General features: G+C 45.9%; 1 protein-coding gene across 8 annotated transcripts in view; it reads left to right on the top strand.

Annotated features, from left to right (window-relative positions):
• Pigl (phosphatidylinositol glycan anchor biosynthesis class L) overlaps positions 1-16,871 on the top strand; it is a 69,804-nt gene extending 52,933 nt beyond the window's left edge. The window contains exons 4-8 of one of the 8 annotated variants that reach the window (XR_008222299.1): positions 437-504; positions 5,479-5,510; positions 7,566-7,676; positions 8,319-13,105; positions 13,305-16,871. Coding sequence is in view for 4 of the 8 variants with exons in the window: in XM_052757134.1 (XP_052613094.1) it covers positions 437-504; positions 5,479-5,510; positions 7,566-7,676; positions 8,319-8,566 (459 nt within the window). In the remaining 4 variants the exon portion in view is untranslated. Of the gene's footprint in view, positions 1-436; positions 505-5,478; positions 5,511-7,542; positions 7,677-8,318 lie in introns of those variants that run through there. The other 7 variants (XM_052757134.1, XM_052757135.1, XR_008222302.1 and 4 more) reach the window with 7 other exon arrangements.
• Positions 16,872-17,245: the final 374 nt, after the last annotated feature.

Raw genomic sequence — 17,245 nt, 5'->3', positions numbered from 1 at the left:
GCTAGGCAAGTTCCACCAACTAAGCCACATCCCCAGCCTACAGCAACGGTATCCTGAGCCTGGGAGACATCTCAGTCAGTAAAGACTTGCCTTGCAAGCATGAGAACTTGTGTTCGATCTCTAGGGCCCGTATTGGAAACAAACAAAATCCAGGCATGGTGCTGTGTGTTTATGAGTCCAGCATGGGGAGAGAGAGGCTCCCTGGCCTGCCAGGGTAGCCTGGTCAGCAAGCTCCAGGCACGTGGGGGAGCGAACCACGCACTGACAGTTGCCACGCACAGCCCTATCTACTTGGGCTGCTCAGAATTTGAAGAGTTTCAGGCTCTGCTCTTCCCTTCCCCAAAGGAGTGGGTGAAGGCTGCTTTGAAGCTGAGGCAGTGGTGAAGCCATCCAAGAGCTCTGAGTGAGCCCTTCCTCCCCGGGTCTGTCCCTACAGGTGGTGACTTTTGATGCAGAAGGAGTCAGTGGTCACAGCAATCATATTGCGTTGTACAAAGCTGTGAGGTATGCTTCTCTGGGTGATGGAAGTGGGAAAGGGTTTCTCCATTTGCTCAAGGGTCACAGTCACTAAAACACCTTCCCGCCTGTTTCCTGAGCCCCAGAAAACTTACGCTTTTGTCATCAGGCATTGTTGCCCTACTGCTCATCCATCTACCCACCTCGCCACACCTTTTTTTGTTTGTTTTTTTAACATGTATGGGTGTTTTGTCTTTATGCATGTCTGTGTACCAGTACACCATGTGCATGCAGTTTCCACAGAGGCCAGAAGATGGCATCAGATACCCCAGGGACTAGAGTTATAGGTGGTTGTGAGCCTTTATGTGGTTGCTGGGAATTGAACCTGGTCCTCTGGAAGAATAGCCAGTGCTATAAACCACTGAGCCATCTCCCTGGCCCCACATCCTCTTTATGAGAACTCCCACAAGTCTTAGTAGGAGTGAGAATGACTGTCTCCTAAATTTTTTATTTTTTAGGTTTTTTTTTTTTAGATTTTCTTTATTTACTGAATATTGTATAGACATATTTTTTTTTTACAAGTTTTTATTGGCCTAGCCAGGAAGTGGTAGCACACACCTTTAATCCCAGCACTAGGAGGCAAAGGAAGGTGGATCTCTATAAGTTTGAGGCCAGCCTGGTTTACATAGTATAGCCCAGGGCTACACCAAGAAACCCTATCTTGAAAAAAACAAAACAAACAAAAAATTTCTTATTGGCCCATACTAAATATACATGACAGTGGGTTGTTCATAATTTTCAGACATGTAGATGATGTGTTTTGATCATATTCATCCTCCATTGCTGTCTCTTCCCCTTCCCTAGGTTAAGAGACTGACTGTCCTTCTTTCCTCCGTGTGTGTGTGTGTGTGTGTGTGTGTGTGTGTGTGTGTGTGTGTGTATGTGTATGTTTGTTGTTGTTTGTTGATTGGTTTTGTTTTTGAGACAGGGTCTTGCTATGTAGTCCTGGCTGGTCTAGAACTCACTATGTAGACCAGGCTGGTCTCAAACTTAACAGTGGACCTCAGGCCTCTGCCTCTTGATGCTGGGATTACAGGAATGCACCTGCCCAGCCCAACGGCTGAATTCTGTTTTTACACCCTGGATAATACAAATGGGTAACTGATTCTATTTCCATCTTGACTTTGGCCACAGAAACCTGACAGGCCAAATCCTCAGCCCCCTAAGTGAATGAAGGAGACTCCAGGAGTGAGACCCGTGGACCAGCACAGGAGTTTTATCATCCTTGCCCGTCCCCCTCACTGATGTTCTGTTAAGTTTCTCCGAAGCTGTTCCCAGACTTTTGCTTTGTTTTAGTGTTTGGAGAAAGATGACGGACATGCATAATATGACGTCCCAATTGTTTGCCTGTTTGCATGCCTATTCTCCAAGCATTTGGGAGACTGTGGCAGGAAGGTCTCAGCATCAGGCATTCTAGGCCACAAGCAAGACTATCGCCCCCCACCCCCCCAAAAAAACCCCACATTTTCCACCACCATCCTATTTTATTGGTGTTTGTGTTCATCTTACCAGTGAAACTGAAATGGAGCCTCAGAAATGGTGCATGACTTAGGGTCAAACAGACACAGACTATGTTCCCTGTCCTCCAGTGATTCTTCTGCAGAGCTCAGGTCCTGTCCTCCATACTGAGGAAGGAAAGGGACACTGGAAAGTCTTGTTTTCCCTTCTTCTAAACATGCTCACCATTCTCCGACGGAAGCTGTCAGCGCTATGAAGTTGGAAGTGACCTCACTGGTCATTGAGTGCAGCCATCTCACTTGCCAGGCAGTGAGGAGGTTTGCCCAGCACAAACTCAACAGCAGCCAAGACAAGACTAGAACTATGTCACCCTGGTCTCCCTCCACGGGGTGCCTCCGTTGGGTGCACATGAAGGCAGACCCAACTTGATGGCTCCCCTGCCACGTTTTTAATTGTATGCAACTTTGGAAGATGCTAGAAATTAGCACTCTCGTATTTTTCCCCAGACAGTTAACACCAGTTCTTTGACTGTGGGATGATGGGAGGCCACACTTTTCTCCCCTCTTGTAAAAACCATCTGTTTCCTGGTCCAACAGAGGCCACAGATACAGTTCTGTGTTAATAGTTGCATTAGGTTCATTCAGAGTTGAGAAAGACACACCACAGGTTTCAGTAGAAGATGCAGTTTTTTGGTGAAGATACACAGAAAAGTGTACATCCCAGGAGTGGACATTTACCCAAACTGGTTATTCCAAGGACTAGACTGCTTGGTGGGTAGGAACAGGGGCTCCACTTCATTCCAGCTCCACACAGAGCCTTATAAATTTGTACCCAAGTATTCAGAAAAAGGGTCAGGTCAAGTTTACTATAAACAAATCAAGAGCACCTTCCCAGACAGTGGGCAGGGCATTTGAGGAGACTTGGTTAGTTCCATCCCCGCTTGTGCTGTGTGTCTTTTGTCAACGTGACACAAGCTGGGGTCATCTGGGAAGAGGGAATGTCGATTAAGAAAAGGCCTCCATCAAATTGGCCTGTAGAAAGGCCTGTGGGGGCATTTTCTTTTTTCTTTTTCTTTTTCTTTTTTTTTCTTTTTAAGATTTATTTATTATGTATACAGTATGCCTGCAGGCCAGAAGAGGGCACCAGATCTCATTGCAGATGGTTGTGAGCCGCCATATGGTTGCTGGGAATTGAACTCAGGACCTCTGAAAGAGCAACCAGTGCTCTTAACCTCTGAGCCATCTCTCCAGCCCGGGGGCATTTTCTTGATGGATGATTGATGTAGGAGGGCCAGGCCTACTGTGTGTGGTGCCCCCCCGATGCCAGGTGGTCCTGGGGTGTACAAGAAAGCAGGCTGAGCAAGCCAAAAGTAGCAAGTGAGTAAGCAGTGTTCCTCTATGGCCTCTGCTTCAGTTCCTGCCTCCAGGTTCCTGGAGTTCTTGACCCGACTTCCCTATAATAGACAGTGATCTGGGAGTTTTAAGATGAAATAAACCCTTTCCTCCCAAAGTTGCTTCTGGTCGTGATCTTTATCACAGCAATAGAAAGCTAACCAGGACACTAGTCAACACTGAAATGGAGGCACAGGAAGAGCAGGGAACTCGAGGGCACAGCTTTCTGCAAACAGGCCTGCCTGCAGCTGGTGTTTCTTCCGAAGCGGGAGTGCCACGGGCTCTCAGAATTCATGAGTTCTCAGCACTAATGTGGGCCCTGTACTTCAGGTAAAGCAACATGTGGGCATGCTGACCAGCCACTGAAACTTTTCTCCACCTGTCCGTTAAACCCATCAGACTCACCTTCGTCCTCGCCTGCCTGTGCCCTTCTGTGGTATTTGGCCCTGTCACTCATCACAGTGCTGCTTTGGGGGGCTGGAGAGATGGCTCAGAGGTTAAGAGCACTGGCTGCTCTTCCAGAGGTCCTGAATTCAATTCCCAGCAACCACATGGTGGCTCACAACCATCTGTAATGAGATCTGGCGCCCTCTTCTGTATACATAATAAATAAATAAATCTTAAAAAAAAAAAAATGCGCCGGGCGGTGGTGGCGCACGCCTTTAATCCCAGCACTCGGGAGGCAGAGGCCGGCGGATCTCTGTGAGTTCGAGGCCAGCCTGGGCTACCAAGTGAGTTCCAGGAAAGGCGCAAAAATACACAGAGAAACCCTGTCTCAAAAAACCAAAAAAAAAAAAAAAAAAAAAAAATGCTGCTTTGACTTGCTGACACTGGCTGATGTTCCCACCACTGGTCTCCCTGGTCATCTCCCAGTCTCTTCCTGTCTTCCTTCCTACCCAAGGCCCCTCAGTGTCCCTGTGCCCAGGGCTTCCTTCGCAGCCATGCTCAATAAGGTTCTTCAAGGGTTGTGAGGGCTGTGAATGGGATTCCCTGGTGTGTGCCTCCAGTTCTCACCTCTATACCAGTGCATCCACCTCAAAGTCACACTATTCCCAGGCTCTGCCCAGGGTGCAGGACAGGGCATCTCCTCAGCATCCCAGAAACCTCTTTCAGAGTTTTCTGCTTCTTAAGGTTCCCATGCACTTATCAACTCTCTTCTTGACTTCTTCACTTTAGCCCCTGCCCCTGAGCCCCTCTTTGTGTGTGTGTGTGTGTGTGTGTGTGTGTGTGTGTGTTGTCTGGGTCTAGCCGCTTCTCCTTCTGTGTCCCCAGTCTTCTGATAACAAAGCCAGGAAGCAATCCACAGTTTAGTGGTGTTAGATTTACTGTGCCCCTCTCTAGAGCAGTGAGCTCAGAGCAACTTTCATTGTCACACAGTGGGAGTGAGGGGGCCAGAAGGAGAAAGGAGATACTAGGGGAGAAACATCCGTTAACATGTTCAAACATTCCTTCACTATACACATAATTTTTTTTTTAATTTTTCAAGGCAGGGTTTCTCTGTGCAACAGCTCTGGCTATCTTGGAATTCACTCTGTAGACCAGGCTGGCCTTGAACTCAAAGAGATCTACCTGCCTCTGCCTCCTGAATGTATAATTTCTTGTTTGTTTATTTGTTTTTGTTTTTTCAAGGCACTGTCTCTGTGTAGCCCTGGCTGTCCTGGAACTCACTCTGTAGCCCAGGCTGGTCTTGAACTCACAGAGATCTATCTGCCTTTGCCTCCTGAGGGCTGGGATTAAAGGCTTGCGCCACCAAGCCCAGCTAATTCACATTACTATTTCAAGAGAAAAAAAAATTTGAGGATAGTTATCCTCATCTTTAATGGGTCAAACTTGGGTCAGATTGTTCCATAAGCCATACCCAGCTTCTGCATTAAGCTGAGTGGGAATGAAATGACCACTCTGGTCCTCTCAGCAATAGCCAGGAATCCTGTATATTTAGATATGTATATATACATATATATATAACATATAGATATGTTTATGCAGTAGAAACCACTGGGAGCCTGTGTGTTGGGGCATGGGCCACACAAGCCTTGCTCTAATGTCCCTCCTGTTAACACAGAGAAGTAGGTGACTCGTACCCTCTCTAATGCTTGTCCTCTCCATCCTCCAGGGCCCTGCACTCAGAAGGGAAGCTGCCTAAAGGTGAGGAAGCCCTGGTTTTATTGCAGATAGACAATGCTTACTATCCCTTTAAGAAATGTACCAAGCGCCGGCGGTGGTGGCGCATGCCTTTAATCCCAGCACTCGGGAGGCAGAGGCAGGTGGATCTCTGTGAGTTCAAGGCCAGCCTGGACTACCAAGTGAGTTCCAGGAAAGGTGCAAAGCTACACAGAGAAACTCTGTCTCAAAAAACCAAAAAAAAAAAAAAAGAAAGAAAAAGAAAAAGAAAAAGAAAAAGAAAGAAAGAAATGTACCAAGGACGTTTGCAAATATTGTTGGCCCTCCATATCTATAGGTTTCTATGTATCTATGGATTTCACAACCTGGGATCAAAATTATTCAAGGGGATGCTGGAGACATGGCTCCCCAGTTAAGAGCACTTACTACACTTACAGAAGCCCTGGGTTCAGTTCCCTGCACCTGTATCAGGCAGATTACAACAACCTATAACTCCAGTTCCAGGGACATCAGTGCACATAAATTCATGCAGGCATACACACATGCACATGCACAAATAAAAATATTTTTAAATATGCAAGGAGGAAAAGGGCGCCTGTACTAAACATGCAGATTCTTTTCTCTTCACTGGTCCCTAGACAATGCAATATAGCAACTATTTCTATGACATTGACCTTATATTAGGGATTATAAGTAACCTAGAGATGATTTAACATGTACAAGAGGGTGTGGGTAGGTTCTATGTAAATACTGTGCCATTCTCTATGACAGACTTGAGTATCCATAATTGCAGTATTTGTGGGAATCCTAGAACAGTACCACTGTGGACTTAATGACACCTATACACAGAGCAGCCCTAGACTGTGCACGTGTGGGAAGGTGGGTCACTCACTCTCCCCGAATCAGTCTGGTGTGTATGACAGGTCCAGACTGCATCCACTGCCGAGCACCCTATCTAGTTTCCTCCCAGGGAAGGTAGCTCTCTTCCACCGCTGGCATTTTGTTAGTCTGCCCAGATTTACTTCCCATCACCCACTTATTAGGGGGTTATAAGTGCCTCACAAGTTACTTAAAAATTGATGAGCTTGAAATAGTAATACTTTCTAGACCCCAGTGAAGCATAGGACCTCACTGGCCATTCACTGCCTGGGAGGCATAGGACCCCACTGGCCATTCACTGTTTGGGAGGCATAGGACCTCACTGGCCATTCACTGCCTGGGAGGCATAGGACCTCACTGGCCATTCACTGTTTGGGAGGCATAGGACCTCACTGGCCATTCACTGCCTGGGAGACATAGGACCCCACTGGCCATTCACTGTCTGGGAGGCATAGGACCCCACTGGCCATTTGCTGCCTGGTGTCCCTCTCTACTTCTCTGAGCAAGTTCTGGCCTGGCCCGCCTCACAGGGGTGACGTGAGATCAGAAAGTGAAACGTAGGTGACATGTGCTGTCTTCACAGGCTGAGGCCTTCGGAGCACAGGTGTGTTCCATTTGGCTCTTCTGTCCACCGTGTCAGATGGGCAGCCCCTACACCAGCGACACTAGTTTAGCAACTAGGAAGCTAAAACCCAGAGCTTAAGGGACTTTCCACGCCATTTTTTTTTTCCAGAGACAGGGTCTCACTCTGAAGCCTAGGCTGAGCTCAAACTCGATATGTATCCAGGCTTGCCTGGGACTCAATCCACCTGTCTCTGCCTTCCAAGTACTGGGATTACAGGTGAAAGCCACCACACCCAGCGCCTCGTGTTAGAGCAAGGCCGAAATGAGTCTTTAGCCTCCTGACTCAGAAATTCCTGTCTCCATCGTCTGTCCTCCGCCCTCTAGCACCCCCTTCCTCTTACAGTGACAGAAACAGAGGGTGGGGAGTTTCTGTGGCCCTGTCACTCTCCCCATACGGGAGAGTACTGGTCAGAGAGCAATTCCGGTGCACAAGGAACATCTGGAGAGCAGCTGCTCGCTGCCTGCCTTGTGCCACCCGGAGAGGGAGGGTGCTCAGGGAGACACCTGGCTGAGAGCAACAACGTGATCCCGTCTGCCATCCCTCCTTGCCCAGGGTGTTCTGTACTCACTCTGCAGTCTGTGAATGTGCTGCGGAAGTATCTCTACTTCCTGGATCTGCCCTGGTCTCTACTGTCACCCCAGGATGTCCTCTTCATGCTCACCAGCCAAGAAGTGGCGCGGGCCAAGGTAAGGATTGTACTTCCTGCACACTGCATTGTGAACCCAGCCTCAGGCCCTTGGCTCCTCAAAGCCCTGTGACCTGCAAAGCCCCCTCCACAGGAAGGAGGCCTGCCTCGCTTGCTAGGCTATTTCAGCTGCACCTGACAGGTATACATTTTCAATGACTTGGGCTTTTTTTTTTTTTTTTTCTGATTATAAAAACTTTAAATAAATAAATGGCGCATGCTCATTTTAGGAAACTCAGAAATACATAACAGCATCAGTAAAATGAAAATAAGGAGCTAGAGAGATGGCTCAGCAGCTAAGAGCACTTGATGCTCTTGCAGGGGACCTGGGTTCAGTTCCCAACACCCACACTGAGCAGCCCACAACCATCTATAACTCCAGTTCCAGGGGTTCTGTCACCCTCTTTGGCCTCCATGGGTACTGTACCTAAGGGGTGCACATTCATGTACTCAAGCATACACATACATATAAAATAAATCTTAAAAAAAAAAAAGCTGGCAGTGGGGCAGGTGACCCTGAGAATCATTGGAGTTGGGGGCAGGGAACTGTGAGTTGATGTGCCTTGCTCTGGGGAGAAGGGGAGATCTGAAAATAACAGTTCCAGAGCCAGTGTCCATCTTTGGTCCTCTTTGATTCTTCCAGAAGGCCATGTCCTGCCACCACAGTCAGCTCCTCTGGTTCCGCCGCCTCTACATCATCTTCTCCAGATACATGAGAATCAACTCACTACAGTTTCTCTGAAGCCAAGACGAGTTTTCAGAACAAAGGGAGAAACAAATCAAGAAGTCCTTGGGCCTGGCTTTGGGCTGGCTTGTCTCCTTAGCCCAGGAGATCCCAGCAAAGCAGCCTCTGAGAACGAACCATGTGGACAACACGTCACACAGACCTAGCTTCCTCCTTAGGGAGGAAACCACCGAGACTCCAGACTACACCAATGCAATAAGAGCTACCCCACCAGTTTACCAATTCTTGTAAAAACTAGTTGGCATGATAACAGAGTGTGTATCAAACATCTAGCAAGGCCTGGGCAGGTTGCCTCTACCATAAATGAATGTAAAGGTGCCATAAAAATAGTTCACACTGGGGCTGGAGAGATGGCTCAGAGTTTAAGAGCACTGGCTGCTCTTCCAGAGGTCCTGAGTTCAAATTACCCAGCAACCACATGGTGCCTCACAGCCATTTATAATGAGATCTGGTACCCTCTTCTGGTATACAGACAGACTGTATACATAATAAATAAATCTTTAAAAAAAAAAATAGTTCACAGATGTGACTCTTCCGAAGCAGGCTGTTTTGGTCAGTCTCCTGTTCCTGTAAGGGAAAACCACAGACCAGGCGGTCTCTAGAATTGAGGTTTCCTTAGCTCAAACTTCTGAGGGCAGGCCGGGCGGTGGTGGCGCACGCCTTTAACCCCAGCACTCGGGAGGCAGAGCCAGGTGGATCTCTGTGAGTTCGAGGCCAGCCTGGACTACCAAGTGAGTTCCAGGAAAAGTGCAAAGCTACACAGAGAAACCCTGTCTCGAAAAACCAAAAACAAAAAAAACAAAACAAAAAACTTCTGAGGGCTGTGAAGTCCAAGAGCATAGCAGCCTCTCCATCACAGTGGGGGGCTTCTCGCTGCACCTCAAAGGCCAAGGCAGTCACTGGACACAGAGCAAGTGAGCCAGAGAGAGCTCCTTTAGAGCAAAACCACACCTACAACAAGTGACCTGTCACCTCCAAAAGGTCTCACCTCTAAACACTGGTGCTTAAAATTCTAGCCAAACCATAACACAGGTTCAACACACACACACACACACACACACACACACACACACACACACACACACACACACACTTCACTTGGTTCAGTCATAATTCTGTGGGGTTTTGTGGCCCCCTTACCAGAACTTTAGTCTAGGTAGACTGTACTTTATCACCATGGTGGTGCTGGTGTGTGTGTAGATGGTCATATGGGTCCTCGATTTGAGGAGCCAATAAACATATCGGTTCTCTGCGTTTTGAAGGTAGGAGCTGGGCGAACACCTTTAATCCCAGAACTTGGAAGGCAAAGGCAGGCACAGGTGGATCTCTGTGAGTTCGAGACCAGTATGATCTTCATAGTAAGTTTCAGAATAGCCAGAACTATGGAGAGAGACCCTGTCTCAAAAAGAAAAACAAAGAAGTAGGAAATAGAGAAAAGAGAAACCTGGAACCTTTTTTTTTTGTTTTTTTGTTTGTTTGTTTGTTTTTTTGAGACAGGGTTTCTCTGTGTAGCTTTGCGCCTTTCCTGGAACTCACTTGGTAGCCCAGGCTGGCCTCAAACTCACAGAGATCCTCCTGGCTCTGCCTCCCAAGTGCTGGGATTAAAGGCGTGCGCCACCACCGCCCGGCTTGGAACCTTTTTTTTAAGCACTCAAAAATCCAATGTCAACCAGGCAGGGGCAGCGTACATCTAATCCCAGCACTTAGGAGGCAGAAGCAGGCAGATCTCTGAGTTTGAAGCCAGCCTGGTCTACAAAGTGAGTTCCAGGACAGCCAGGGCTACACAGAGAAAGCTGGTCTTGAAATAGAAACAAAAAAAGAATCCGATGTTGCCGAGCATGGTGGCACACATCTATAATTCCAGTACTCAGAAGGCAGACAGAGGGCAGCTCTGTCTGCATGTGGAGTGCCATAATGAAACCCATTAACTCATATGCTAACTTAAAAGATTAATAAAAACACACATATATGGATATATACAGTATTGACAGATCTTTGTGGGGTTCAAAAGGGCACTGAGATGGATTGTCTTCTGGGTAGGAAATTTACTAGAAGAGTTATTAACACTATGGGCAGACAGACATGAGACCTTGTCCCCCCCCAAAAAAAAACCCACAAAAACAAATCAAATAAATAAAAACTACCATTCTAAGCCAGACAGGAAAGTGTACACCTTTAATCCCAGCATTGGTGGGTCTCTGTGCATCCTAGCCAGGCTGGTCTACATAGTGAGTCAGCCAGTGCTACACAGTGAGACTCTCAGAAAACAAAAACAACCTGGGCGTGGTGGCACACCCTTTTAATCCAGTAGAGGCAGGCAGAGCTCTGTGACTTAGAGGCCAGTCTGGTCTACAAATCGAGTTCCTGGACAGCCAGTGCTATACAGAGAAACCCTGTCTTGAAAAAACCCAAACCAACCAAACAAAATGCATAGAATTACAATGCTTCCAGGTAGTGACATTTGAGAATTATTTCGTGCCTGTTCATATTTGTTTCACTATATATCGTAAATTAAGAAGTTGGGGATAGTAGCTCGGTTGGTATAGTGCTCGCCTAGGTCTGGTCTCCAGCACAGCATAAACTTGTGTGCCAACATTTGGGCTGTGGAGGCAGGAGTATCAGAAATTCAGGGTCATGATCAGATACATAGCAAGTTTGAAATCAACCCAGGCTAACAGGAGACTCTCTAAAAATAAATAATACGGAAAAATCTAGGATGGATTTTGTTTTGTTTTGTTTTGTTTTGTTTTGTTTTCCAAGACAAGGTTTTTCTGTGTTAGCCTTGACTGTCCTGGAACTGCTCTGTAGGCCAAGCTGACATGGAACTTGGAGATCCATCTGCCTCTGTCTCCCAAGTGCTGAGAATAATGGCGTATGCCAACACCACCCAGAATGGAAGGAATATTTTTAATGGTATTTTATTTGCTGATTGCCCAATTGATGCTATTTCTCTGCGAGTACCTTCTGTGGGACTGCTTAAACAGTCTCCATTCATGACCCCCTTTCACCTGAGAAAGTTTTACACAACCCCAGATATACAGGTATATAAATAGGTATATAAATCAAGCATTTACTGATAATATATCATAAAGAACTCTTTCAAAATAATTCTTTGGTATACATGGAATTTTGCCATTTAAGGAAAACTAAATCTGCATACTGAGATGGACATGCTTGCTTATTTAATATAAAAAATTAAGTTCTGGCTGAGTACTTGATGCCACAAGGCACCGCACCTTCAATATTTTTCATAGATGATCAATATTTTGATTTTATTGTCATTAGTGACAGTGTCTATTCCTGTAGATACATAGTACAAAATGGCAGAAGTATACTTAGGAATGTTTCAGAAATTGATGAGAGTTAAGTTTCAAACCCAGACAAACAGCTGGGGTGTGGTGATATACTGTGTCCCCCAATATATTGTGTGCCCTAATAAAATTTATCTGGGGTCAGAGAACAGAACAGCCACTAGATTAGATATAGTAGCCAGGCAGTGGTGGCACACACCCTTAATCCTTGCATCCCGGAGGCAGAGATTCATCCAGATCTCTGTGAGTTCAAGGCCACACTGGAAAGAGGGCCAGGCATAGTGGCACACACCTTTACTCCCAGCACTTGAGATCTCATGTCTTTGCTTGGGAAAGACACATGCCTTTAATCCCGGGAAGTGATGGCAGGAAGCAGAAAAGTATATAAAGGCGTGAGGACCAGGAACTAGAGGCTTTTAAGCTTTTAGCAGCAGTTCAACTGAGACCCTCAGGGGTCAGGACTCAGAGGCTTTCAGTCTGAGGATTCATGGACACAGGACTGGTTGAGGGGTTGTTGAGGTGAGGTTGGCTGTGGCTTGTTCTGTTTCTCTGATCTTTCAGAAATTACCCAATATCTGGCTTCAGATTCTCTATTTATAAGACCGTGTAACAATTCCTGTTACACTGAGGTGCCTGGTAGACCTGGCCAATAGGTTCTCCCAGCATCCCTCCATCCCTACCTGTTGCAGGTAGGGTATTGGTATGCCAGTCATACCAATACCCTCTACCCTGAACTCTCCAGCCCAAGGGCTGGGCTACCCTTCCCCCAGAGGCTCTTCCCAATATAATCCACACATTTTGGGTTGTCCCTTTTGTACCTTTGGCCTCCTGGCTGCTGCTGGTTCCCCTCTCTCCCCTCTCCCTGCCTCTCCATATGGCCTAGCTCAGGCTGGTCATGTCCACTCTGGACTTTCCTAGATGTCCTGGTCTATGGTGATATTTTATTTGTATTAAAATGTCATTTGTATGTTAATAAATAAAGTTGCCCGGGGGTCAGAGCTATTAGCAAGCCATAGGAAAGCAGGGCAGTGGTGGCGTACGCTTGTAATTCCAGCACTTAGTAGGCAGAGCTGGGTAAGTCTCTGTGTGTTCAGGGATACAGCCAGTATTGGATACACATGCCTTTAATCTCAATACCAATCATAGAAAACCTGGAGGTCTATACAGACAGGCCGTGACGAGGCGGTCTTGTGGTTGGGTTTACAACCAATGAGAAAGCAGAATAGAAACTATATATAAAGACTTTAACACAGGGGTAGCTCTGGTTCAGAGAGGTAGGACCACCACAGGAGGAAGGGTAAGGCTTTAGCTCTTAGCTCTGACCTCTTGGCTTTCTTCTTTGCATTGGTTCTGTGTTTCTTATTTAATAAGATGGTTGGAGCCGGGCGGTGGTGGCGCACGCCTTTAATCCCAGCACTCGGGAGGCAGAGCCAGGTGGATCTCTGTGAGTTCGAGGCCAGCCTGGGCTACCAAGTGAGTTCCAGGAAAGGCGCAAAGCTACACAGAGAAACCCTGTCTCAAAAAACCAAAAAAAAAAAAAAAAAAAAAAAAAAAAAAAAAAAAAAATAAGAAGGTTGGATACATCTACACTGGTCTACGCTTCTATCTATGCTCTCCCTCCTATCTTCAATAAACTTTCTCCTCCACCATACCTAGGAGTAGACATGTCCTTTCCTTTTTATTTTTTTTTCAAGAAGGTATAATAAAAGTGAATGTTCATAATTGGAACAAGACTTAAGTCAATTCATCAGAACTCATCAAATCATAAGTGGCTTTTATTTCTTAAAAAATAAAAAATATCCAGGCATGGTGGTGCACACCTTTAATCCCAGCACTCAGGAGGTAGAGGCAGGCAGATCTCTGTGAGTTTGAGGCTAGCCTGGTCTACAAACTGAGTTCCAGGTCAGCCAGGGCTGTTACATAGAGAAACTGTCTTGAAAAACTAACTAAAGAAGGAAAGAAGGAAGGAAGGAGGGAGGGAGGGAAGGAGGGAAAGGAAGGAAGGAATAAAATAAAAAGAGGCCAGCTCAGTCTACATAGTGAGTTCCAGGATAGCCAGGGTTACAGAGAGACCCTGTCTAAAAAGGCCCACACGGTGGTGCACTCTCAGGATGCTGAAGCAGAAGGATTTCAAATTTAAAGCCACCACGATCTACATGGCAAGACATTCTCTCTAAAAACCAAACGAAAACACAAACTAATTCACATTTGCCTCATTAAGCCTTCCATGTCATTCAACTTGTAACAATTACAGGCAGGCCCAAAGTACTCGACACACTAGAAAACGCTCTTTCCTGGGATCATGGTTATGATCTGCAGAGCCCAAGCGGAAACTTAATAACCTATTGCCTTTCAATTTGCTTTGCTCTGTAGTTGTGACAGGAGGGAGATAGAAGCATTCTAAGGTCTCTTCTGGAGGGGAGGGGTGCTGGGGTGAGAGGGTACAGTGTCAAGATGCAGAAGGACAAATAACAGGGTAGAGATTGTTAGTCATGGACAAGCATTGTATCCAAATTCACCAGGGGGAAATTTAAAAGGCTGCAAAACAGCTGGGGATGCAGCTCAGAGAAGTGGTTGCCTAGGATGCGTGGAGCCCTGGGTCTGATTTCCAGTGCGATATAAACAGGGTGTGGTGGTGCATGCTGTAATCTCAGCACTCAGGAGATGAGGGCAGGGCATCAGAACTTCAAGGTGGTGCCTTTAATCCCAGCACTCGGGAGGTAGAGGTAGGTGGATCTCTGTGAGTTGGAGGCCAGCCTGGTCTACAGAGGGAGCAGCAGGACAAGCAGTGTTACACATAGAAGCTCTGTCTTGGAAAAACAAAACAAAACAAAACAAAAACAAACCCACAACAGTAAGAAGGCAGATGCTGGGGTGAAAACCTGCTAGCTCAGAGAGGCAGAGAAAGCAGCAGGGTGACCTTCCTCCTCTACCTTTGTCTCAGAAAGAAAGCTCTGTTCTAAGCCCTCTGAAACGAGAGTTCCTCCTCCCAGCTGTCCCTCCCTTCTACTTCCTGTGCTTCTCTCCCTGACCTTTCAACTTCCCTCACTCTATGGTTACTTCAGGTCAACTGGTTGCTTGCTCCACCTCTTGACCTATGGTTGATTTTATGTACATAATGAAATCTCAGGGCTCACACTGTGACCAAATAACCTGCAATCCATAGCAAAGGGAAGAACTGACTCTGCAAGTTGCCCTCTGACTTCCAAGCATGCTGTGGAATACACACAGACAGACACAGACACACATACATACACACACACACACGCACGCACGCACGCACGCACGCACGCACGCACGCACACATGCACACAGACACAGTATAAACAAAAATGTTTTTTTAAATAGATGAGAAGAAATGAAGGGTACTGTGGTGGTCTGAAAAAAAATGACCCCCAAATGGAGTGGCACTATTAGGAGGTGTGGCCTTGTTTGGAGGAAGTCAGGGCTTTGAGGTCTCCTGTGCTTAAACTAAGCCCAGTTCACTTCCTGTTGCCTACAGATCAAGATGTAGAACTCTTAGCTCCTTCTCCAGCACCATATCTGCCTGCACACAGCCAGGATGATAATAGACTAAACCTCTGAAACTGTAAACCAGTTGTAATGTTTTCCTTTATAACAGTTGCCATGGTCATGGTGTCTCTTCACAGCAACAGAAACCCTAAGACAGACACAGATTTGAAAACACAACTTGTACATTAACATTTCAAATTGATGAATGGATGGTTGGTTCGTCAAAGGAAATGTTGACAACCTGTTACCCCTTTCAATGTTATGGAGGTCAACTCCTCTCTCGCACCTTTCACAGGATCTAGCAGGGTAGATGGGGTTGGAGAAGGTTAACTGCAAAAGGAAAAAAGAAGCTGGGTATGGTGGTGCACCTTTAGTCTCAGAACTTGCGAGGCAGAGGCAGGTGGATCTCTAAGTTCAAAGCCTGCCTGGTCTGCAGAGCAAGTTTCAGGACAGGCAGGACTACACAGAGAAACCCCATCTACAAACAAACAAACAAAATTTTAGTGGCTCAGCAGTTAATGGCACTGATTGCTCTTGCAGAGGTCCTGAGTTCAATTCCCAGCACCCACGTGTTGGCTCACAACCAACTATAATGGTATCTGATGATCTTTTCTGGTATGCAGGCACACATGCAAATAGAGTACTCATATACATAAAATACATAAATAAATACATCTTTTTTAAAAAATTAAATTTACAAAATACCTTTTTAATTAAAAAAATGAAGAATGCCTGGAATTTTTGGTATTGTCTGTTTTTGAGACTGTGTCTGTGAAGTCTGGGCCATTTAGAACTTGCTATTCAGACCACCTGGCATGGAACTTGCCACAGTCCTCCAGCTTCTGACTCTTGAATACTGGGATGGATTACAGGCATGGGAAAACGTGGAGTTCGGACTCCACAAGACCAGTTTCTGTGGGGTGCGTAGCCCTAGGGCCGTCTGACTTTGACCAGTTAATAACAATGTGGGTTTCTACCAGCAAGCCAAGAAACTTGTCTTGACTTCCTTTCCCTAACTCTTTGGCCTGTAGTCTACCCTACAAACTCATGGAGGTCAGAGGACAACTTTCAGGAGTGGGTTCTCTCCTCCTGCCATGGGTTCCTGGGATCTAGCTCGGGTTGTCAGGCTTGAGAGATTTTAGCCGCTGAGCTGCAAATTAGGACATTTTCTGATGTAACTGCTTTGGTGACTCTTCCCCTCAGTGTTTTCAATGGCTCCTAGACTGTCTCCTTTACGTTTCCATCATGCAGCTTTTCCCAAAAGTCCCTTTAACTGCCAAGCACTGAACATCCTGGAGTAGTTAATAAACATTTGCTCTTTGTTTTAATAAAACTAATGAGGTGATTTGTGAGGCAGACTACATCATACAGGGACATGTGCTAATAATTTTTAAATGCTGTAATGAAAATAAATACTTTGCTAACTTTAAAAAGAAAAGATTTACTAGATGAGCTATTCAACTATTTTAAATATTAGAGTTTCTAGGAAATACCAAGTATTTAATAAACAAGTGTATTACATTAAAATGTTTGTACAACAGGCTGGCTTTATTTGTCTTGGTCAAAGCTGCTTTCAGTTTCTTAATACCTTTACAATAAAAGCCAAACTTCTGATACTAAAACCTCAGTCAGTGACTATCCAAATCTTCCTTTTTCATTGTTTTTTTTTTATGTATGTGTGTGGTATGTGCATATGTAGAATCTGTGTTGTATCCATGTGTGGTTAAGATGCTACATTTTACGTTACACCTATCTTACCACAATTAAAGAGAGGAAAAACGTGGTTAAGGCTGTTGCCTAGCATGCAGTGGCCCTGGCTGGGAAGCGCAGCACATGACAACAGAAAATCAAAATAAACAAAGAAGCTTGGTTTACCTTATAAAAAAATGTAGTAGCACACGCTTATAACCTAGCACACAGGAGGCTGAGGCAGAAGTGCCGAGTCACAGGTCAGCCTGGGCTACATAATGAAACTATGAAAAGAAAGAGAGAAAAAGGGGA

Source organism: Peromyscus californicus, unplaced genomic scaffold (genome assembly GCF_007827085.1).
Source record: "Peromyscus californicus insignis strain IS unplaced genomic scaffold, ASM782708v3 Scaffold_3__1_contigs__length_106647218, whole genome shotgun sequence".
NCBI classification, from domain to species: domain Eukaryota; kingdom Metazoa; phylum Chordata; class Mammalia; order Rodentia; family Cricetidae; genus Peromyscus; species Peromyscus californicus.
The sequence above is the reverse complement of the archived record's forward strand: the minus strand, read 5'-3'. Positions and strand labels throughout refer to the sequence as shown.